Source organism: Diabrotica virgifera, chromosome 1 (genome assembly GCF_917563875.1).
Source record: "Diabrotica virgifera virgifera chromosome 1, PGI_DIABVI_V3a".
NCBI classification, from domain to species: Eukaryota; Metazoa; Arthropoda; class Insecta; order Coleoptera; family Chrysomelidae; genus Diabrotica; species Diabrotica virgifera.
The window spans coordinates 156,367,940-156,394,117 of NC_065443.1; the positions used below are offsets into that span (position 1 = coordinate 156,367,940).

At 32.6% G+C, this 26,178-nt stretch overlaps 1 protein-coding gene across 1 annotated transcript in view; it reads right to left on the reverse strand.

Moving 5' to 3' along the window:
- Positions 1-11,337: 11,337 nt before the first annotated feature.
- Positions 11,338-26,178, reverse strand: part of LOC126878777 (uncharacterized) — a 33,367-nt gene continuing 18,526 nt past the window's right edge. Inside the window, exon 3 of the mRNA XM_050641674.1 lies at positions 11,338-18,965. Within this exon, the coding sequence (XP_050497631.1) occupies positions 18,247-18,965 (719 nt within the window). The 3' untranslated portion in view covers positions 11,338-18,246. The remainder of the gene's footprint in view (positions 18,966-26,178) is intronic.

The window sequence follows — 26,178 nt, forward strand, 5'->3', positions numbered from 1 at the left end:
AATATCATAAATAAGCACATACAAATATCTTTATTATCAAAAGCAATGCTCTGGAAATTTATCAATTAAATCCTGTGGGCATAACTGTCCAAAAGAAACTTTTACCATATAAATTAAACTAATTCAAACAAATATTTATCTCTTTGTTCTTGATACCATTAATAAAACAAGCTAAACAAACAAATTTGGTATTCGCAAACTTAATTATACTTCCTATTAAATTTTTGAAATGTTGGAACCTTAAATTCATATGCTTTTTCGTAAAAAAATTAACTTCTGATTATAAAGAAAATCTATCACATCGGTTATTGACTGACTTTTTTGATTCACACACAATGATGTCTCCTCTTGACCCAAACAGCTCCTCCTTGTTGATTATGTTAGGCTACCAATCAAAGCCCTCTCCGTTCTCAGCAAAAATCCAGCAGCATACCAGCAACTATTTCTCCAAAACACCCGCCAGGCTTCCTTTGACCAGGACTCGTTCAATAAACTCCAAATCTCTCTCCTCTCTTTCTCTCAACAATAATCTCCTGAGACCCAAGTATCTTTTTTTTACTTGGTGTCACAAATAATTTTAATAACGATAATTCTTGTAACTTTCTCTTTTGGACTTTACAGAATCAACACAACCACTAGTACTTGCTTCTGAATTACTCACGAAAACTTTTGACTGCTCCTCTCGGATGCCGTAACACAATGATCTTTCTTTTCCAAACTGTCTCAACATTCCAACCTCTCTTTCCCCATTCCAAGTTGCCAACCCAATCAGAAACATTTCTCTCTCCACCTTACTCTTTTTCATTCGAAAAACCCAGTCATTCTTTCAAACAATATTTCTACTCAACTAATCACTTTTCGGAAATTATCTAAATATTCTTGTACTTAAACAAACAGATTTAAAATTCCAAATCTCTTTATCATTAGTTTTTCTAAAAACTAATAATTACAGCTACCTGTGGTTTTACCTTTATCGTAATAACAAAACAATCTTTTAAATTATAATCCTAAATAAATGTTCCTTTCACTTTACTTATTTACAAATGTCTTTAATTCTTCATGGAAAAACTCATTAAAAAAGAAACCCACTGCGTGAAAGCTAACTTCTAATAAATATTTACAAATCAATATACAGGGTGTATCAAATTTATGTGCCCGCGTTATATTAAAAAAATAAAATTTTTATTCTATTTTTGATTGACAAATTGATACACAATAATATGTAGCTATATATGGTTATACAGAAAAACTAAGGAAGTTTTTGAAGCGAAGCTTTTATATTGGCGCATGGCGGGGTATTAATTTTTCTCTATAGTAAAATTCAGAATCGTCACGACACTAAATAGATGGAGTAGTCAATTTACTCGACAAGGGGACTCCGTTATACAACATGTTAACATTTCATTTAATTATAAAGCACAACTAGGTACCTATATATTTCTACTAACCTTTTATTTATATCATATTAGTGAGGAATATTCAATAATTTTTATTAGAATACTTAATGATAATGAAAAAATAATGGTTGATATTCACCAAAATAATAAATTTTGTTGATTAATATTTTGGTGTCTTTATTATTCCATTTGCATTAAATTGTGATAGCGTTTGTACAATAGTGTACAATTGCCAATTTTTGTTGTAAAGATCTACAAGAATAACAAACCGCTAAACGCGGTAAAAATGAGTGGCGCACACAATATTCAAGTCTAATTTTATCTATTTTGAAATATTTTCCCATAGTATTTTGCTAAATTTGTAGTAAAACGCGCCACAACAGAGCCTCAAGCAGCAGACTTTATCAAAGGTACATACCTACCTACTCTTTTATGGCGCGTTTTACTTCAAATTTAGCAAATACTATGGAAAAATCTTTCAAAACGATAATTTTATTTTCCATTACAATAATTATTGTACATTGTGTACCTAGTAGGAAAAGCTTAACATACCCGGACGATGTAAAGATTGCCGTCGAGGCGCAAGCCGAGACAAGGCAATACCGAGTCCGGGAAGCGAATTTACAAAACCTATACCATTTCAGTCATAGCAGCGACTGAATTCGAATAGGGTTTGTATGCAGAATATTAGTTACATATCCTATACCATTTCAGTCATGACAGCGACTGAATTCGAATAGGGTTTGCATGCAGAATATTAGTTACATATCCTATACTGTTTCAGTCATGCAAGTAAAACTAATCAAACATTTACTTAGTGCATTTATTATTATATCATAAAATTTAGATATGTTTTGAAAATTAAAATTAATAATATATATTTCGATAATATTAAAAATTAAAAACAAATGAGTAATTACTAATGTACGAATATATGTATACAGTATGTCCCTGTAAGTTGGAACCATATGGAAAACAGGTCGATTTTTATTTTTAAATTATAATTTTTTTGGCATATATTTCATAGGTACTAGTGACGTCGTCCATCTGAGCGTGATAACGTAATCGATGATTTTTTTTAATAGGAATATGGGTCGTGTGGCACCTCATTTTAAAGGGTGTTTAATTCTCTATTCAGTAATATAAACACAAATATCATTATTTATACAGGGTGGCCAAAAAAACAATTTTTGAATTATATTGATTGACGAAAAAAGAAGAATGTATGCAATTTACTTCAATCAAAATACTTTCTATCGCTGTCAGAAAATAGAAAAAACTGTTTATTTGGCAAATAAACATTGGTTTTTTGCTTAAATTAAATGTTCAAACTGCCAAGAGTTACGTGGGAGGCTGTTTGTGATTTAATTTAAGCAAGGCGGAATGTTTATTTGTGAAATAAACATTTTTTTCTCTATTTATTGATAGCAGTAAAATGTATTTTGAGTTAAATAAATTACATACATTCTTCTTTTTTGCGTTAATTAATTTAATTAAAAAATATTTTTTTGGTCACCTTATATTGGTATACATAATGATATTATTGTTTATATTACTGAACAGAGAATTGAACACACTTTCAAATTAGTTGCCACACGATCCCTATTCCCATTTAACAAAATCATCTATTACGTTATCACGCTTAGATGAATGACGTCATTAGTATGAAATATATGCCAAAAAATTGTAATTTAAAAATAAAATCGACCTGTTTCGGGATTTTTTTCCCAAGTCGTCCATTTTAGATAAAATGAATTTATTCCATAACTTAGCCCCTCTCTGTATAAAAATACTTTACTCTTGACAGAAATTCATATTTTTTGACATCTCTCATATACTATTAATAAAACTTAATATCAGATGATTGCATCTTCGGTTTTAGACCATGCAGAACTTTTTATGAAGAATATCTTTTTTGCGTAAAATCGTTAATAAAAAATTTTTCCATATGGTTCCAACTTACAGGGACATACTGTATATATTCATACATTAGTAATTATTCATTTGTTTTTAATTTTTAATATTATCCAAATATATACTATTCATTTTAATTTTCAAAACATATCTAAATTTTATGATAAATAAATCCACTTAGTAAATATTTGATTAGTTTTACGTACATGACTGAAACAGTATAGATATTTGCTCAATAATAATCAAAAATTTCGTTTGCAAATCCTACACCACTACAGTTAATTTCTAGACCGAAATAGTATAGGATATGTAACTAATATTCTGCATACAAACCCTATTCGAATTCAGTCGCTGCCATGACTGAAATGGTATAGGATATGTAACTAATATTCTGCATACAAACCCTATTCGAATTCAGTCGCTGGCATGACTGAAATGGTATAGGTTTTGTAAATTCGCGTCCGGCGAGCATATTTACAGATGGTAGCGTGTGTGTAGACACCAGGGTGTTGAAATCAGTTAAGGTTTGGAAAAACCATACATTTACAAATACTAACAGATTTGGACACCAGAGTATCGAAACCAGCTAGCTTTTTTAGTGGCTATATGCATAGATGCTAACGGTTATTGACATTGATTTTATACAATGCGTCCATAAAGTAACGCATAAATTCATTATTTCCTAAATCGGCAACTTTAAGAAAAAAGCCCGAAACAGGTCGATTTTTATTTTTAAATTAAAATTTTTTGGCATATATATCATACTAGTGACGTCATCCATCTGGGCTTGATGACGTAATCGATGATTTTTTAAATAAGAATAGGGGCCCTGTGATAGCTCATCTGAAAGGGTATTCAATTCTCTATTCACTAATAGAAACATTAACATAATTATTTATACAAATTTTTATTTAAATTAAAACAATTTTTTTAATAAAATTAATTGGTACAAAAAGAAGAATGTATGTAATTTTATTTAATTCAAAAAACGTTTTACTGTTGTCAGAAAAAAGGAAAAACATGTCATTTGACAAATAAATATTGCTTTTCGCTTAAATTCAATGTTAAAGCTACCACCCACTTGCCTCTTGGCAATTTGACATTTCGTTTAAACGAAAATCAATGTTTATTTTTTAAATAAAACATTTTTATGTTTTTTGATAGTAGTAAAATGTATTTAGAATTAAACAAATTACATACATTTATTTTTTTGTGTCAATTAATTTAATTTAAAAAAAAGTTTTGGGCACCCTGTATAAATAATTATGTTAATGTTTATATTAGCGAATAGAAAAAATACCCTTTTAAATGAGCTATCACATGACCCCTATATTCTCATTTAAAAAATAATCGATTGCGTCATCACGCCCTGATGGATGACGTCACTAGTACGTCACGTAATATATACCAAAATATGATAATTTAAAAATAAAATTCGACCTTGAAAATTTTTCCTTAAGGTCATCGGTTTACGAAATAATGAATTTATGCGTTATTTTATGGACGCACTGTATAGAATGGTGCAAAGGTCATCGGTTTACGAAATAATGAATTTATGCGTTATTTTATGGACGCACTGTATAGAATGGTCCAAATGTCTGGAATGAATTCATTATTTCGGAAGCCAGCGACTGAAACAGGTCAATTGAATGAAGGAAAAATCCTGAAGCAGGTCGATTTTTAAATTTAAATTATGACTTTTTGACATACAGTCCATCTAATTTACTTACCGTTGCACGTCATTATCTACGCCAGAGATTTAAGTTGACATAGTTGCCAAAGTGTAGAAAAATCCTGAATCCATTTTAATTCAAATAGATCACATAATTATTGTAAAGGTGGATTATACAACAAAACAAATTAATATTCAATGTAAATAAATAAAAACTTAAGAAATGGAGAACAAGGATTAAGTTATAATCATTTAAGATTTGCAGTGCAAGCGTTTTTGCACTGCATTGTTTAATTATTAAAAAACGGATCCGAACTCTTGGGAGAAGCCGATAGGTTTCTTTGTATATGTCTACAATAACAACTAAAAAAGTTGTCGGATACCTAGATTATTCCAAGTCCTCATAAAATTAGGTGAAATTTATATTTTTATAGTAGAGGATCTTTTATAGTAAAGTAAATAATAAAAACAGTGAATATAATAGAACAGATACTTATAGTAAAGAATATAAACAAATATGAAGTGTCATCACCGCAACTGTCAAATAAATGTTACCAATTTATTCTAAAATGCCACCTTCGTTCGATTACAGTTACAGTGTGTTCCGAACAAATGTGCTTCATAAAACGCATTATAATTCATTTATACAAATTAAGTGAAACATATTGTGTATTTCTTTAGGTTAACATTAATAGAAATCTTCAAATATTATTTCTACGCGTGTATAATAAAATATGTCTAGTGGCTGTAATTCCAGTGTACTCGGCAAAATTATTCTAAAAAAGAGCACACCTACCGCCAAATATTTCGTGTTGGTATCATGCGACGTCACAGGCTATGACGCGAATGACGTGCAACGGTTAGTAAATTAGACGAAGTATAGGTATATATTAAACTAGTGACGTCATCCATCTGGGAGTGATGACGTAATCGATGAATTTTTAGATAATAATAGGGGTCGCGTGCTAGCCCATTTAAAAGGTTATTCAGTTCTCTATTTAGTACATTCTTTAACGGTAAAATATTGCAAAACCTCCAAATTTTAAAGAACCGCTTGGATTGACATGAAATTTGGCATACACATAGCTAACAAGTCAAAGAAAAAAAGTGATATTGTGCTGATATGTGCTTTTGCCCAGGGGGGTGCTTTTCACCCCCTCTTGGGGGTGAAAAAGTATTCGTCCAAACTAAGTCCGGAAATTGATAAACTGACTAATTTTAAGTAACTTTTGTTTTATAGAGTTTTTTCACTAAGTCGATACTTTTCGAGTTATTTGCCAGTGAATATGTTCATTTTTTCAACAAAATAACCACGCTTTTAGACGGTTTTTTGCAAATAACTCAAATAGTAAGTATTTTGTCGAAAAAACATTCCTAACAAAAATATAGCCTGTAAAAAATTTAAAAAAATGGTGTATATATCACGTTTCTATACCTCGTAGAAGCAGAGTTATAGCTAATTAAAAATAGGTTCATATTCGTCAAATTCCAAATGGAATACTTTAACGTGAAATATCCAAAAATGAAGCACATTTCGGGGAAAACTCATTACAACTTATTTAAAGCTTTTAAAGAAAGCTTCATTTTTGTTTTATAAAAAAAATTTCTAGCATCAAAAGTAAACAAGTTACGCTCAAAATAAGGTTAGTCCCTTTTTTTTTTGTTAAAAAAATCGGGAAAATCATCCCCTAATTAATATCTCAAATGAACTTAATCGGTACGACTTCACAAGTTTCTTGACTCGTGTATGTATTGTGTATATGATCTGTAAGTTTCATCGGTTCAAAGTCCTTATTTTTGAAAGGGCTGTAGTTAAAAGGGGTTGAACGAGTCACTGATCACGAATGTATGCAAATTTAGAAACACCAAATCTTAATCAATTTTTGTCTAACAGAAAAACAAAAAAATACATGATATTCAGAAAAGCAATGCTGACTTTTTTTGTTTTTCGAGGTTTTTGATATCTCTAACAATTTTTAAGTTATTTTGAAAAAAAGCATATTTTTCAAAATTAAAATTTTTAAAAATTTTACTTTAAAACCAAATTTTTTCCAAAATAAGCACTTTGAATCGATGAAACTTACAGATCATGTAAACACAACATAAGTTAAATAATTTGTGGAGCGGTAACGATTAATTTCATTTAAGTTGATAATTAGGGTGTTTTCTTCCCGATTTTTTTTGCCAAAACAAAAGGGACCAACTTTATTTTGAGCGTAACTTGCTTTTTATTGCTAGAAACTTTTTATAAAAACAAAAATAAAGCTTTTTTTAAACACTTTAACAAAGTTATAATGGGTTTCCCCAAAAAGTACTTAACTTTTTGGATTTTTCACTTCGAAGTATTCTATTTGAAATTTGGTGAATATAAATCTATTTTTCATTGGCTATAACTCTGGTTTTACGAGGTCCAGAGACCTAACGCGTACAATATTTTTTTAAATTTTTTACAGGCTATATTTTTGTTAAGAACATTTTTTTCGACAAAATGCTTACTTTTTGAGTTATTTGCGAAAAACCGTCTAAAAATGTAGTTATTTTGTTGAAAAATGAACATATTCACTCGCAAATAACTCGAAAAGTGTTGACTTAACGAAATAGCTCTATAGAACAAAAGCTACTTAAAATTAGTCAGTTTATCCATTTCCGGACTTATTTTGGACTTATATTTCTTCACCCCCAACAGGGGGTGAAAGTCACCCCCAGGGCAGAAGCACACATCGGCACAATATCACTTTTTTTCTTTGACATGTCAGCTATGCGTATGCCAAATTTCATGTCAATCCAAGCGGTTCTTTAAAATTTAGAGCAAAAACCGTGAAAGAATGGACTAATTAATTAATATAAATATTAACATAATTATTTATACGATATAATAAGAAAAATCTTTTTGAATAAATTTAATTGGCACAAAAAGAAGAATGTATGTAATTTATTTAATTCAAAATACACTCTACTGCTGTCAGAAAACAAAAAAAAGTTTTTTGATAAATAAACTTTGCTTTTCGCTTAATTTTAATGTTCAACCTGCCACCCATCTGTGTCTTGGCAGTTTGAACATTGAATTTAAGCAAAAAGCAATGTGCATTTATGAAATAAACATTTTCCTCTGTTTTCTGACAGCAATAGAATGTATTTTGAATTAAATAAATTACATATATTATATTATTCTTCTTTTTGTGTAAATTAATTTAATCCAAAATAATTTTTCTAGGACACCCTGTATAAATAATTATGTCAATGTTTATATTACTGAATAGAGAATTGAAAAACCTTTCAAATGAGCTAGCACAGGACCACTATTCTCATTTAAAAAAATCATCGATTGCGTCATCACTCCCAGATGGATGACGTCACTAGTATGATATATATGTCAAACAGTCATAATTTAAAATTAAAAATGGACCTGTTTCAGGATTTTTTCTTAAAGTCGGTGGCTTCCGAAATAATAAATTTATTCCAGACATTTGCACTATACTGTATAAAATCAATATCAATAGCCGTTAGCATCTATGCATGTATCGCCACTAAAAAAGCTAGCTGGTTTCAACACTCTGGTGTCCTAATCTGTTAATATTTGTAAATGTACTGTTTTTCCAAATCCAACTGATTTCAACACCCTGGTGTCTACTACACGCTAGCATCTGTAAATATGCGTCCGGCATAGTGGCTTTTCCTACAAGGTATACATAAATACTATTTTTCCGAAAATCGAATATTTAAATTATATTAAAATGAACATGTTAAAATTTTCAAATAGACATATTATTAGTTTGACTCAAATATTCGTGAAGCATCCAAATGTTTTGTAACTATAGAAACAAAAATATTGAATTCTGTAAGGACAAAAAATATTCCCTTACAGTAAGGAATAGCTATTTGTATAACAAGGCACTTTACTCCCATGTTATACATATGGTTTTTCCACCTTCCTCAAATTACAAGTCATTTTTTCAATTTTACTTAATTTATTTATGTAACTAACCAACAAAATTTATTAAAACTAAAACTAACAAGTAGGTACAATATAACTGTCAACTGTCAAATTTAAGTTAAATTATTAATGTAAACATTGTTAAATTAAAATAACAATTTACTGTTTTTTACCATTCTGCAAAATACAGGGTGTTTTATAACTAAACGTTAAAATGTATAGATACTTACGTAATAGAAAATAGATGTTTAAAAACATAAGATGTAGATCTTTGAAACACACTCAGTGAACCAAAGATCCAAGGTTATTGGTTTAACGACCACTCGTACGAAATCAAATAGATGAAATAGAGAATGTGGAAAAATCCCCTTACGAACAATTCACACATCCACCATTTCGGGCTGGGAAAAATTTTTCGAATAGAATCAAAGATCCAAACACCAGTTCTTAGAAATGTGTTTCGCCCTCTTCAACCTCTCTGGGCTCGTCGGTAAAGACAAGAGGTTGAATATCTTTAGACACATTCTAATCAAAAAACAACATTCGAGACCTAGACATAGAAGGTGCGTAAGTCTACGGCAAATCCGACAATGACAGTCTCAAGTTTTAATTCCCTAATTACTTAAAGTAAGTAAAATATATGTTTAAAAACATAAGATGTAGATCTTTGAAACACACTCAGTGAACCAAAGATCCAAGGTTATTGGTTTAACGACCACTCGTACGAAATCAAATAGATGAAATAGAGAATGTGGAAAAATCCCCTTACGAACAATTCACACATCCACCATTTCGGGCTGGGAAAAATTTTTCGAATAGAATCAAAGATCCAAACACCAGTTCTTAGAAATGTGTTTCGCCCTCTTCAACCTCTCTGGGCTCGTCGGTAAAGACAAGAGGTTGAATATCTTTAGACACATTCTAATCAAAAAACAACATTCGAGACCTAGACATAGAAGGTGCGTAAGTCTACGGCAAATCCGACAATGACAGTCTCAAGTTTTAATTCCCTAATTACTTAAAGTAAGTAAAATATATGTTTAAAAACATAAGATGTAGATCTTTGAAACACACTCAGTGAACCAAAGATCCAAGGTTATTGGTTTAACGACCACTCTTACGAAATCAAATAGATGAAATAGAGAATGTGGAAAAATCCCCTTACGAACAATTCACACATCCACCATTTCGGGCTGGGAAAAATTTTTCGAATAGAATCAAAGATCCAAACACCAGTTCTTAGAAATGTGTTTCGCCCTCTTCAACCTCTCTGGGCTCATCGGTAAAGATTTATTTAAAATTTATTTACTTCAACCTCATCACATTCTCTATTTCATCTATTTGATTTCGTACGAGTGGTCGTTAAACCAATAACCTTGGATCTTTGGTTCACTGAGTGTGTTTCAAAGATCTACATCTTATGTTTTTAAACATATATTTTACTTACTTTAAGTAATTAGGGAATTAAAACTTGAGACTGTCATTGTCGGATTTGCCGTAGACTTACGCACCTTCTATGTCTAGGTCTCGAATGTTGTTTTTTGATTAGAATGTGTCTAAAGATATTCAACCTCTTGTCTTTACCGACGAGCCCAGAGAGGTTGAAGAGGGCGAAACACATTTCTAAGAACTGGTGTTTGGATCTTTGATTCTATTCGAAAAATTTTTCCCAGCCCGAAATGGTGGATGTGTGAATTGTTCGTAAGGGGATTTTTCCACATTCTCTATTTCATCTATTAGAAAATAGATATTGTACAGGGCGTCAATAAGTTATATTTCTTGAATGAAATACCATGACGTCACTTTTACTTTTCCTCCCTAGGGAGGAAAAGTACAACTTTTCTCCCTACAATCAGGTCCGGAAAAGTATCCTTTCGGTAGAGGTAGGTGGAAAATAACATTTCCTTACAGTTATTTTTCGTTTCCAGGCAACGGCTAAGTATAATGAAATATCGAACATCGAACGTTTCTTTCAAAAATGTTGTCAAAAATGTCTAAATTCCTGACCGATTTTCGGAAAAATACATTTTTGAATATTGTGTGCGCCACTCAATTTTACCGCGCTTAGTGGTTTTTGTTGTTGTTTTCCATTTTACAATAAAAAGTAATAGGAATAAAGATGTAGACAATTTAATTTGCTATAAATAATGTTTTATACAATTTTCTGTAGAATTGCTAGTTTATGATATACAGTGCGAAAACCCATTGGACCCCATTTTCCAATATGATGGCCGGGGACAAGGGACAAGGGTAGCGACCCCACTTGAACTTAAGCTTATACTAACGCTTTTTACACTTAAAAACAAACTACGTCCTAACGGCCTCCGAAAAATGCAACCCTAAAGATAACTTTTCAGTGGACTAATTTGGAGGAATAAAAATCAAGGTATATTAAAACAGAGGTGTAATAATACACAAACTAATATTTTAGTATATATTTACTTTAAAAGTACAATATTATCAATAAGTTTAATAAGTGAAAAAAATAGAGTACCTATGCATGTCAGTTTATCCAGTTATGTATGATATATAGTTTAAGAGCGTAGGCGCAAAGTATTTTTTCTACGGCCGTGCTAAAAGAGCCACTTTCACGCACGCATTTCATTTCCGAAGGTTGCACTTTCCCGCACGGCGTGCGTAAAAGTAAATTTTCCTGCACGGCGTGCGGGAAAGTAAAATACCTTGTAATATGGCATTATAATATATTATAATACATACAATAAACTAATATTTAGATATTATTTACTAATTTATTTCAAAATCTTATTGTGTTCATGTTATAATGAAATTAGCGCGATTATTTCATTCATAGGAGATTCTGACCAATAGAAAGCTACATAAATCTAAATTAAATCGATTATTTTTTGATGATTTTGACTTCCAGTCGTATAGTAAGATATTTGATCACGTGTTTAATTCTGTCCAATCAGATTAAAATTATACTGAGAATTATCTACTGTAGAAAATTACCGATATAATTTTTTTAAGTAGATTGTTTCTGTTTAATGGCAACCAGTTTCCTAGTTTTGACAACTGTCACATTTAAGAAAATATCCATAATATGCGTATTAAAAAATAATCTTACGAATATCACACGACAGTAAGAATAAATAAGAAAATTATGCTTCATTTTTACTCAACTTTGTTGTTATTGGGCAATAGCCACTCGAGCCCTGCGGGCTCTCGTGTCTATTGCCAGACAACAAATTTTCGAAAAACTGTCGCAATATTTTCAATTTATTCTCACTCTCTTGTGATATTATACCCGATAATTTTTGATAATTTCCCGTCGTCAAGTATATTACGTCAGATGCCCTTCGTTGCTACGAAAAAATACATTTAGTGACATTAATGACAATTAATGTTTTAAAAATTATAAAAGTGATGACTTTCAACCGTCAGAATAATATTAATAACAAATGTGTGTTTAATTGTACTAATTTGTACTTACATGAATAAATTACAATAAAATTTTGGTGCTGAACAGTTTTATTCATGAAATAATCGCAACAAATTGCACGCGATCTCTAAAATTAATATAGAATTTTAGAGCTCTTGTGCAATTACTACTGATAATTCGATGAAATAAAATTATTTTGACATAATATTTAAAAGTCAGATCATCAGTAGAAAATTACAATGGTTTTGAATCGTCGTCATGGAAACCAATATCGTCGTCGTGGTAACCCATTATATTGAAAGTTTGGTTTTCCAGGGAAAATACCTTGCCAAAGAATACCTTGCCAAAAAATTAATTTGTGTATGTTCACTTCTAAATAAAAATTGATATAACTATTTTTTGTGGCTTTTTTCCAAACGTACGGCTCTAGAAAAAATATTGTTCCTAACTCATGCGGAAAGTGTCTTCGCTGCACTCGACTGCTTGCCCGAACTCCGCTATCGCGTCGTTCGGGTCAACGGCAGTCTCGTGCGGGAAAGTATCACTTTCCGCACTAGTTAGGAAAATGACTATTACGGCTGTCCCTACTTTTTCTTTCTTTACACCGCAAATTACATGTAGTAAAATTCTTACAGATGTAAACATTGGTTGACAATGTAATTGTCATCAGCAACATAGAGACTCTTTCGTTCAGTTTTTGAATGTTCTTGGATAACCGTTACTTGTATAATCGCTTAAATTATTAATCGATTTAATGGCAGCTATGTACGCCGTTGCTCCCGCTTGGCGGCGCTAGTGTAGTTGGAGGTCAACGTTGTGACAATTCGTGAAGTTTGTATATGGTGTTTTTGATTACGATTTAATAAATAATAAATTATGGCCGAAAAATACGGATCTTGGACTGTTTGTCCGTTGAAAAACGAATTGAGAAGGAATCAGAGAGTTACTGGAAAAAGGAAGCCCTTATCGAATGATAAACTATATTAATCATCATCTCAATTTTTTATTTCTATAGCTCAGAGGGTATTTATTTGGTATTGACTCACTCCCCCCACGAGTCTGACAACTGTGTATATGATATCTGCCTTACTTTTTTATTAATTTAAAATTCACAAATAAGTGCGCTCAGCATTAATTTTTGTGTTTATCTCATTTAAAAATGTGATATTTTCAAAATATGGCCGCCATGACAGTTGCGCATTTGGTTTAAGCATGGGTTGGCGCAGTTGATTCTGCAATGTTGCCTTATTAAAAAAAATTATAATTCCTTATGGAAATATAGAATGTGTTAATTTAATTAAGTATAATTATTTGGGTGTTTGTCTAGGTGAAAGGCGACCTTAAATTTAAGGTGAAATTAAAAAAAATTAGGATTAGGTTTGATCAGGTTATGTTTTAGTCACTAAAGAATATTTGAATGGTACTAGGTCACTTTAATTTTCAGTTATTAACTTGTTATGTTAATATTATTTTCGATTAGGTTAGGCTTGATCAAGTTATTTTTTTTAAAGCATATTTTAAAGGTATGTCACTTAAATTTTCAGTTATTAACTTGTTTATATTATTTTCGATGACGCTAGGTTAGGTTTGGTCAGGTTGTTTTAGTCACTAAAAAATATTGAAAACTTGAGAATTATTTCAAATTATTTTCACATTTTTCTTTATTATTATTTCAAATATAATTTTTTTTATATTTTCACTCCATAAAACGCTATTGTAGATGTGGCAACAGTGTGAATGTATATAAAATTGCATATCTTAATCCCTGCCTTTATAATAAATTTTGATCTGAATTTTATTGTGAAATATTCTATTTTTTACAGTCGAATCTAGGGGCAATACGTAATCTGTTTCAACAAAATGTTTATTGCAGATACGTGCATTTATTGTCGGCACATATTTATCACTTCTTATTGCTAAAATCCACTTTTTTCTCATCAGAATATCTTTGGGAAACTTGTGTCCTGATGTTCTCGATGAGCGTAAATGCACAACGAGTGCCACCTACGTTGAGCTTTCTAGATAAGCTGCCATTAAGAGGAATATTTTTTCACTAACTATGTATTCAGTGATGACAATAATTTATATACTATACAATAAAAACTAATAATCGATAAAAGAGAAAAAGTGATAGTGATTTTAATAATACCTATACTGTTACTATGGAACGCTTAGATAAATTTTGAACATCACAGAATATAACCTGGTGTATTCTGTGCTTGGATCTTCCATAAATAATAAACAATAAATAACTTTTTATTAATTTGACGTCTTAAATCAATTATCTATCAAATTGATGATGGAATATTGATTCCGAAAACGTTTTGTTGTGATATAGCCCTTTTTAGGGTTTTTAAATATACCTTTTACAAAATAGGGTTTTTATTTTTTATCAATATTAATTAATAAACAACTCAAAATACTCCTGAAGCCTTGTCAAATATTTAGTAGCCTTGTCAACAGTGTCAACACATGCTGTTCGACTGAGTGCGTTATATGACATAGATAGCGAGTGTTCGATTTGGAACATATCACCACGGACATGGTGTTCATTTTTTTCGAATCCTGAAAACGCTAATAAATATTTTGAAAATTTTAAACACAGCATAAAAGATTACGTTATTACCGAGGGCAGTACCTTAGAATGAACAAAACGTTTCATTTGAATGAGATATTTGAAATTAAAAATAACACTAAATTTTCTCTTTTTTTTTTCACCCCTGTAACTTATTAAAATAAACATTATAGAAGTTTTTAAGGAGTTTCGGCCCTCGTTTAAATTCGTTAAAATTTTTCAAAAATACTTTTGAGCGTTTTCTCAGGATTCGACAAAACTTAATGCATCTAAAATGCATTGGCTCGAAATTTTGCGCCTACGCTCTTAAAAATTAATACTTTGTAAAGTACTAAGTATGCTAAATTTGTAGTCACTCGAGCGTTATGGGGACCTATTGGGTTGTGATTACTGGGTCCTAAAACCAAAAAAAGTTAAGTAAAATTTTCCATTTTAGTGGGGACTTTCCATTTTTTAATTTACTTTTCCATTTCCAACAATCGTTTTTTTCGTTTGTAGCGCCATCGATCTATAATTCGAAAAAATATCTCGAATAAAAGTTGCTTATTTTTACGTAAACAATCCAAATCTGTAATAAAAATTTGGGGATCCCATTTAAGATTTTAAAGTAACCCCCCACTCCACCTCCGTGGGGGTCGTGTTTAGTCCCATTCGATATATTTTTTAAAAATTTTTAAAGTGTATTTTGCAGTTTTTCGATCTGATGTTCATTTTGCGAAATATCGCGGAGTTTGTATTTAAAATTTTAAATTTATCCTCCACCCCTCTCTGAGGGGGATCATGTTTAGTACCATTCGATAGATTTTTGAAAAATATTGAAGACGTATTTTTAGTTTTTCGATCTGACGTTCATTTCGCGAAATATTCGCTTTTCTTGTGAAACTTTTTGACTTACCCATTTCCTTACGCCCCGCTCAAATCATCAGATTTTTGAAATATACATTATTTTGCATGTACTTACTTTATCTTAATCTGACAATTTCGAGTATTTTTAAGGATAGATTTTTTTTTTCGGGCCCCCCTTAACGAACTTCCCTGTGTTAAGAGCCAATATGTGGTAGAGGCACATCTGCAGGGTACCAGGTTTCTCCCCATATGATAATCTGACGCGCTCGAGTAACTGCAAAAATCCTCGCTTGGGCTCCCCTACCATAACCAATTTTTCTTTGCTTTCGAATTTCTTCTAGTGATTATCTGCAGCTGTTGTCAGTACATCTTCGACTGTTGTATCGTTAGTAGTGATGCTGAAAAAGTAACTATTCGTTACAAAGTACTCGTTACTTACGAATACCGAAAGTAACGATTACTATACAGAGAGGCAAATCGTTACTTTGATTACTTTGATTACTCTGATTACTTCGTTACTTCGTACCAATCGTATCAGAGCGAGTACATATTTGAGTATTGTATCTACAATCGGTTAATGTCGGAATCGGACCGGTATTCCACGAGTGTTCGGTATCAGTACAGTTAACTAAAATTTTATCTATGAAGGGCTTTGAAGAGTCTATGAAGAGTTTTACAGGATTACAGGTCACTGAGAAGTAGCTGAAACAGAGAGAGGTAAATCATTTAACAAAGCATGCACCCAGAAACAGATGTCTATACGATAAAATACGATTTGTCGAGGTAGATATTTCACAGACGTTTGTTCCTTTGAAAATAAAAATGCAACATATTAGCTTTTAATAATAAATACACACTCTTTTTATCAGGCCTAGAAAAAAATACCTACCTTAGATTGACTGGAAAAAATGTAGAAATGATAATATTTCTAGACTGTGATCATCAAGTTTAATTTTACATGTAGGTATGTCATTGTTTTTTTCAGACCAGGGCCTATAACACTAAAAACACAGAAATAAATCTATTTTTAAATATAGTAGGTACCTAGAGACTTGCAACTTTTTGCATTGTATTTAGGATTAGGATGACGTCTGGAAAAAAGTCTACAATATAAAAATGGGTGGAAATGCATTATTACATTTTAAACTGTATAAAACCCATCAAAAAAATGCATAAACATGTTAAAATCAGTATATTAAGGGCCAGATTTTCTTATTTCGGGGTATTTGGGGTCACTGAACACGAATATGCAATCAGAACCGACCTCCGAAGCACCCGGTGCCCAGGGTTACTGCTAAAGTACGTCATCTAGAGTTTCGAGGGTTTGTTTTTGGCACTTAATTGATGCAAACAGATTACTCGAGATTACTGATATTGTGGAGCAGCAATGACAGAACAATTAACAACATTAATTAACAAAATCATAAAACACAATAAAATACCGGAAGAATGGAGAACAAGCAAACCAATTCTACTATTCAAAAAGGAGATAAAAGCAGTCAGAAAACTAAAGAGGTATCAACTTGTTAAATACTACCCTAAAACTTACAACTAAATTTTTACAAGACCTAATGAACCAGAGGATAAGTTTAGCAGATAACAACAGGGTTTTCGTAATGGAAGATCGTGTAACGATGCAATATTCGTCATAAAGCAAATTACGTAGAAATCACCGGAGTATAATAGACCAGCATTTCTATGTCTGATTAACTTGGAGAAAGCATTTGACAGAGTACATAGAGTTAAGACTCACAGATGTAATCCATCTTCTGTATAACAGAGAATTCCCCTTAGATATCATAAAAATTATTGAAAAAATCTACCATAACAACAAAATGGAAGTCAGAATAGATGGACAACTTACAGAATCTATAGATATAGGCAGCGGAATAAGGCAAGGAGACTCATTGAGTCCTATGCTCTTCAATTTAATCATGGATGAATATTTATGTACTTTTGGATGCATTTTATACTGCAATTATGAATTTCCACCCATTTTTCTATTGAAAACTTTTTCCTGTTTCACTATTTCCCTAAAAATCATTTATTTTTTCCTAAATGCCTTGGTCGATGTGTATTTTATTGTTATGATCCAAAAATCTAAAATAATATCTGCCCGGGCCAAAAAATTAGTAGAATTTATAAAAAAAATTCATTTTTAATTATTAATTAGTCTGGACAAAATTATGTCGGGCACCCCTTGCTTTTAATAATTTTTATCCACTGAATAGATCGGTGAAGGTCGTTGTTATATCGGATCTTATACGAAATTAACGAAATACTGAGAAATGCAATTCTCGATATGATTACCGGTACTCAAATACAAAAGTAATCATAGTAATCAAAATATCCTACTAATACAAAATATGTACTGAGAAATGCGATTCTCCATATGATTACCGGTACTCAAATACAAAAGTAATCAAAGTAACGAATACTGTAAATAATTACTTTATACAAAAGTAACGATTTGTAACGATTACTCAAAAGTAATTATAATCAACATCACTAATCGTTAGCTCGAATCGTATCTGTTGTATTTGAAATATTTCCTTCTGATATATTTGAAGGATTTTTATGTGAATATGCGTAATCATACTCAGGTTTACTTTGGTTTTGTTCATTAATTTCGATGGGAATTCTGTTTCCCTGAAGATCATAAAACTTTTCTTGTCTGGTATCTGGTTGAGAATATGTATGTACTTCCAAAGGTTCCACATAACTATCCATTTGATCATTCTTGATTGTTTGTGTCCGATATGAAGATCCTCTAGCTTCGAGCTGGTTTTTTCTACAGCAATTCGAAAACAAGTAAGCAGAAATTGCATGTCTTCGTGTAAAGTATACTATTATAAGAATTACAAGCACAAAACACAAACTACTAATTATTATAATATTAGTCAAATATGTATTATTACACTGTGGTGGAGTAGGCGGCAAATTTAACATTAGAAGAGATGTCAAGTTTGAAAATGATATCGGAAGAAAACAATTGATTCCATATCTAAGAAAGACATAGTCTATTTTCGTATTCCATGTATATACCATTTTCATCTCACTCTGCTCTAATGTTATCTCAACATTTTGGTTCAGGAATGTTAAGTAATGAACTGATTGGTTCGTGTTCAGAACAGACTCCGTAGCAGGACCTTCATAACAGAAATAACCTCTGTCTTGTAGGGGATTCCACAAAACGAAAAAACCTTTTATCGTATCTATGTAGTAACCTAAAAAATATCACCTAGTTAATTTAGGAAAATAATGTATACATTTCTGTAAAACTTTCTATAAAGTAGCTACATATGTAACTTAAAATTTTTGTAGGTAATGTGGGTGGTCATAAGTACCTATAATAGGTATGGTAAGAGACATGGTACAGGATCTAGTTGTGGCTGCAGAATATAAACATCTCGACAACAAAAATAACGACCAATTTGGTACCCAATCAAAATATCAGTATTGGTGGGCAAGAAATACAACTGGGACTCTCTCTCTTCAATCCTGACCCCCCGGAGGAAGTGTAGTGGTCGACGTGATGTCGTGTATTGTCCGTCTCCAAAGATCTCTGTCTCTGGTCATTTATTTTAACTCATGAATAGGTCTTTTGCGTATTCCCGTAATTTGATCGATCCGTCTTGTTGGGGATCTTCCTCGTGATCTTCGGCATTCCACCTTTCCTTATATAATGAGTCTTTCCATGTTTTCTGTTTTCTTTTCATGTTTGCTCTCATAACATGTCCAAAGTATTTTAATTGTTGGAGATGGACTTTACTGGAGAGTCGTTGGCTAACTTTTAGCTCTCTTAAAATTGAATTATTTGTTCTATGGTTAGTCCAATGAATTCGTAGCATTCGTCTCCAACAGAACATTTCAGTGGCGTCTATCTTTCTTCTTTCCGAATTTCTCAGGGTCCAAGATTCACATCCGTAGGTCAGTATTGGAAATATTAAGCAGTTGATCAACCTCATCTTTAACGCTCTTGAAATTTGACAGTCCTTCCATATTGTGGCCATTTTTGCTGTGGTGTCTTTTGCTAGATCACATATACGTTTTATTTCTTCCTGTAGTGACCCTGTGTTTGTGATTAATGATCCCAGATATAAGTATGAGCCATGAGCTCACAACCTCAAACCGATCAATTGTGGTTATATGTGGATGATTGTTATGTAGTCTATCCACTATCATGATCTTTGTCTTTGATATGTTTAATTGCAGACCAAATATTTGACTTTCGTTTTCAACCAGTCGTATAAGATCAATCAGCTCTACTTGACTATTTGCAAGAAGGGCTGTGTCATCTGCGAAACGTAGGTTGTTTATTTTATGACCATTTATTGAGATGCCTTTTTCCCATCCTTCAAGTGCTCTTCTCATAATATGCTCCCCAAATATATTGAATAATTGTGGAGATAGTATACATCCCTGTCTGACATCCCTTTCTGGATGAAATTGGTTTGAAAGTGTGTCAAGCACTTTAACTGATCCAGTAGTGTGTTCGTGTAGTTCAGTTATAAGCGAAATAAGGTGTTGGGTACGCCTACTTCTTTTACTATTCGCCATAAGTGTCTCCACTTGACTCTGTCGAACGCCTTACGATAATTTATAAAGCATATGTACAGTGGAATAATTTGCAGGGATAATCAGACTCATAAACTGAAGAGAAGAGTCGGTCTTGGGTGGGCACCATATGGAAAACTGAGAGAAACTTTTAAAAATGAGCTGCACACATGCTAAAAGAGAAAGGTATTTGATCAGCGCGTCCTCCCCGTCTTGACACACGGAGTACAAACACTTAAGGCGGCTGCACAATTGACCGGGAACAGGAACGAGAACGGAAACGGGAACTAGAACGGAAACTGAAAGCATCAGCAGATTCACAATTAAATGGTAAACTGCTGTTTTGTGTCACTGTCACTTTTGCTGTTAATTATTTTTCTTCTCAAAATAAATTTTTTGGAACGATCTTTGTCTAATTTTATTAAAAGAAAATGTCTGTTAACTCTAAAAATATGGATTTATTTGATAACGAGCTTTTAATATTTTCGTTTTTTATGATCTTGGAACTAATTTACACAATATGTGTGCAATCACAAAGGTTTGTCAGCATAAAGATAAAAAGCATATCATTCAAATATTTATATTAATATTATGCATCTAATTACCATAAGTACGTATGTACTATGATCTACAACAATCATACGGATTAGGACATTTTTCCAATAAAGAAATCAATCGTTCGTTATTTATTTTAATGCAAAATGTATAAAAATTGTCACTAAAACTTGGTCACACACTTCTAACAAATTTTTATTGGGCATTTGACAGTATTTTCAATACTGCCTTCTGATTGGTTCCGGGAATACAACGAGTTAAAACATGGTCAACTTTCCCGTTCCCGTTACCGGACAGCTTCTCGTTCTCGGTTATTGTGCATCTACAACATTAATTTACGTAGAGGTTAACTTTTTTCCCGTTTCCGTTCTCGTTCCCGTTCCCGGGCAATTGTGCAGCCGCCTTTAGGTACTTAACAAAAGCCTCGGCTACCAAACTGAGAATCACACAGAGAAGAATAGAGCGGTCCATATTACAATTAGGAATACCTCTGTGAGACAAAATAAAAATCGAAGAGATCTGTAGACAGGAGAACCAAGGTGAGTGACATAATTTAAAGGATAGTCAGACTAAAATAGAGATGGGCAGGACACATAGCCAGAAAGGAAGCTTTAAGGAAGTAAAGGATGCATTAAGAAAATTAAAAATTAGAAAATCTCCAGGAGAGGACAGAATATCGAACGAACTCCTAAAGTACGGAGGACAATATCTAACTAAACAGCTATTAAAACTAATACAAAAAATAATAGAACAAAACAGAATACCACAAGAATGGAGATCAAGCATCCCAATACCTCTCTTCAAAAAGGAGACAAATCAGACCCGGAGAATTACAGAGGGACTAACTTTAAACACAACATTAAAATTAACAACAAAAGTGATAACAAACAAATTGAATGAAATTAAAACATTAGCAGAAGAATAACAAGGTTTTAGGTTGGGATGGTCATGCACTGACGCTATATTTATAATGAGGCAAGTTCAAGAGAAATCGTTGGAATACAACAAACCGGCATATTTATGTTTCGTGGACCTTAAGAAAGCATTTGACAGGGTCACATTAAAGGACGTTATCCACTTGTTATACTCGAAAGAGGTACCTCTGGGAATAATTAAAACGATAGAAAACATCTACCAGAACAACACAATAAAAGTAAAAGTGGAAGATGAACTAACTGACCCAATTGAAGCTGGCAATGGGATAAGAAGGGGGATTCCTTGAGTCCTTTATTGTTCAACCTGATCATGGACGAAATAATAAAAAAAGTAAAAACTAAAAAACAGGATACCAAAATGGGAGAAAAACAACTTAAAATAATCTGCTATGCGGACGATGCAATACTAATCTCTCAAAGTTAAGATGATTTACAACGTATGCTTCACGAATTCAACATAATCGCCAGAAAATTTAACATGTTAATTTCCTCAAAAAAGACAAAATGCATGGTTATAACAGCAGATCCAATAAGATGTAAATTGGAGCTGGAAGGTCAGATAATAGAACAAGTGATGGAGTTTAAATACCTAGTCATCACACTATCTAGCTACGGAAGGCTCGAAACAGAAGTGGAAGAACAAGTGAATAGAGCAAACAGAGCCGCAGGTTGCCTGAATGACACAATATGGAGAAATAAAAATATCGGAAAAGAAATGAAAGGCAGAATTTACAAAACAGTCATCAGACCAATAATGACATACGCGGCAGAAACATGACCCGACACAGAGAGGCAAGAAGATTGCTCGAAACAGCCGAGATGAAAACCCTTCGAAAAATCGATGGTAAGACTATATGGATGGACTTATGAACAGAGCTAGAAGTACAGATATACGACGGAGATGCAAGGTAGATAACATTAATAACTGGGTAAGAAACAGAAGAATATAATGGAATGACCACATAAGCCGAATGACAATAAATAGGGTAGTCAGGACAGCGAGAGACGGCTCCCCAATAGAAAGACGATCAGTGGGAAGACCACGAATACGATGGAACGACAAATTACTAGAGGCACATTGAAAAAACAGACAGAGTCATGTCTATACAAAAAGAAGAAGAAGAAAAGGGTTCGATTGTAGTACAAAATGAACAAATTCCAAATTTTCTTTAAGAACAGATTAAATTAAAGAATATACAGGGTGGCAGGACGAAAACGAAACAGAGGCATTATCAGGAACTACGACAAGACCCAGCAAAAAAAACCCAGCGACAAGTAATTTTTTTTATTTGATTCTAAATTCATTCACTCAATTCATTTATTGTTCAACGAAACGTTATCTATCCTTTTTGGAATGAAACAAACTATGGCAATAAGCGAAGACTACAAACTAATGCTTATAACAGCTTATTCTTTGTGTATTTATTTATTTATAATAACTTATTCTTTATTCTTTGTATTTATATCATATCATTTACTTATTGTAACAAAAAACAAAAGCTGGCCGAAAAAAGAAACTAAAGTCTTAACCTTCTTCTTCTTCTTGTAGTTCTTTCTCTTATCGGAGGTTGACTATCATCACAGCTATCCGTACCTTATTGGCGGCTGCTCTGAAAATATCTACTGAGCTGCAACTATCCTCCTCCTCCTCCTCAGTCGTTTCCTCATTGCTGAGTGTCGTGATTCCCTATAATACGAGCAACTATCTCTTTCCATCGGCTTCTGTCCTGAGCTTCCCTCATGGATTCAGAGAATGTTTTTCCACTGGCTTTCTGTACTTGATCCGTCCATCGAGTAGGTGAGCGACCTCTACTTCTGCCTCCTTCAACGTTTCCCGAAATTTTAAGTCTCTCAAGATTATCATCACTTCTTCTTGCAATATGACCGAAAAATTTTAAGACGGTGGAGAGGCAAATAGATGAAAGTCGAGTCTGAATATTAAGCTCTTGGAGGATTGAGTGATTTATTCTGTGTTCCGTCCATGAAATCCGAAGCATTCTTCTCCAGCATTACATTTCAAAGGCGTCAATCCTTTTTCTGTCGTCCGATTTCATTGTCCATGTTTCGGATCCGTAATTAAATATGGGAAAAATTAAGGCACGTACTAATCTTATTTTGGTGTTCTTCGACAAGGAGCGATCTCTCCAGATTTTCGATAATCGACTCATAGCGTTTTTGGCCATGCCTATTCTCCTACGTATTTCTGTTTCACAAGATCCTGTATTACTGATGTAGGATCCTAGATAATTGAACTCGTTAACCACTTCAAACTGGTCTAAGGCTCCTGTTTTTTGAAGTGAATTTGAATAATCTACTATAATAATTTTTGTTTTTTGTTTATTGATCTTGAGACCACATCTATTGCTTTCGGCTTCCACTAGCTGCAGCAGGCTGGACATTTCTTCTTCGGATGCAGTTATATAATGTTGTATCATCTCCATATCTGAGATTTGAGATCTTCTTTCCTGCGATAGAAATACTGCCATTCCATTTGTCGAGCGCTTTTCTCATTATATATTCCCCATAGAAATAAAAAAGACTTGAAGATAGAATACATCCTTGTCGGACTCCTCTACCTATTTTAAAAGGATCGGACGTATGGTTTTCAATTCGTATTCTGTTTTCACTGTTCTCATATAGGCTTTTCACCAGAGCTGACAGATGATCAGGAACCCCCATCTCATGTAGAACTTTCCACAAAACTGTCCAGTCTACACAGTCAAATGCCTTCTGATAATCCAGAAAGCAGGTGAAGTAAACTATACCACTCTCTTAAGTTTCTCAGCCAGGAAATTCTTCTACCTATGGATCTTTTCCCCTTAATTTTAACCTGCGTTATGAGTCTTAACATCTCATATTTTGCACCTCTAGTAATGTGGCCCAAACTACTTATTCTATCTTTCTTGTTTTGATGTTTTTATCACCTCGCAATCCTTTTGTAGCTTTCGTAACACTTCTGCATTCGTAACTCGTTGGATCCATGGTGTTTTCAAAATCCTTTTATAGCACCACATCTCAAATGCTTCCAACTTCTTTATGTTGTCTACTTTTAGTGTCCAGTTTTCCATTCAATACAACAAAGTTAAGAACACGTAGCATCTTAAGGCTCTTATTCTCAATTCCAGAGGAAGGTCTCGATTAACAAACATTTTTTTCATTTTTATAAATGCTTTTCTTGCAATTTCGATGCGTGTCCTGATTTCTCTACCTTGGTCATTGTTTTCATTTACCCAGGTTCCCAGATATATGTAGTTATTCAGTCTTTTTACTTGTTTTTCCTCGATATCTAGCCTTCTTACTGTGTGTTTCTTAGAAATAATCATGAACTTGGTTTTCTTAACGTTCATTTGTAGTCCATATTTTATACTGATTTGATGTAATCTATTTACTAATCGTTGCAGTGCTTCTAAACTGTCTGCAAAAATAGCGGTGTCGTCTGCGAATCTTATGTTGTTCAAGATTTTTCCGTTTATTGATATATGTACCCTGTTCTTCCTCTGATATTGCTTCCTTAAAAATAGCTTCGCTGTACAGATTGAATAACAATGAGACAACACGCAACCATGTCTAACACCTATTTTGATTTCTATGGATCCTGTTTCGACATTTTCGACTTTAACCTTTGCTTTTTGATTCCCGATTTATGATCCGAAGACCATAGAAAGAGGAACAGAGAAGAAGAGGAAGAATTGTTCCGGAAAAGTAAAAAAGTGTCTAGATTGCCTAACAAAACCCGTAACGAAGATAATAAGCTCGATCAAATTACTAAAATGATGCAGGACTTAACCAAAGAAACAAAAAATTTAATAAAAAATTTAATAGCGGAAGTAAAAGAGATCAAGAATGAACAGAGAAAGTACTGGGAGGAATTAAACGACCTGAAAACAGAATTGGAGAAAGTTAAACAAGAAAACCAAACGAAACACAAGGAGAAGGAAGAAATGAAAAAAGAGCTAAACGATATGAAAATACATGTACAAAGACTAGAAAAGGAAAGAAAAGTAAATAATGTTGTAATACAAGGCTGCCAATAGATATAATCGAGAGAAATCCACCGAAACAAGCTGTAGGAAACTTCATGGAAAAAGAAATGAATGTCGATGTTCAAATCGAAGAAGCTATCAAACTGGGAGAAAAAACATGTTTGGTCAAACTACGGAACAAGTTTGAAAAAGAAAAGATCATGTAAAATAAGGCTAAACTAAAACACATAAAAGGCTATAAAGTGTATATAAATAATTACATAACAAAAGAAGAACTACAAACACAGAAAAAAATAAACCAGTCACAAATGAAGAAATAAATAAGGGTAAAAGTGTTACAATAAAATATAATAAATTAATAATAGATGGAAAAACACACAAATGGAACCAATACAGCAACCAGCTAGAAG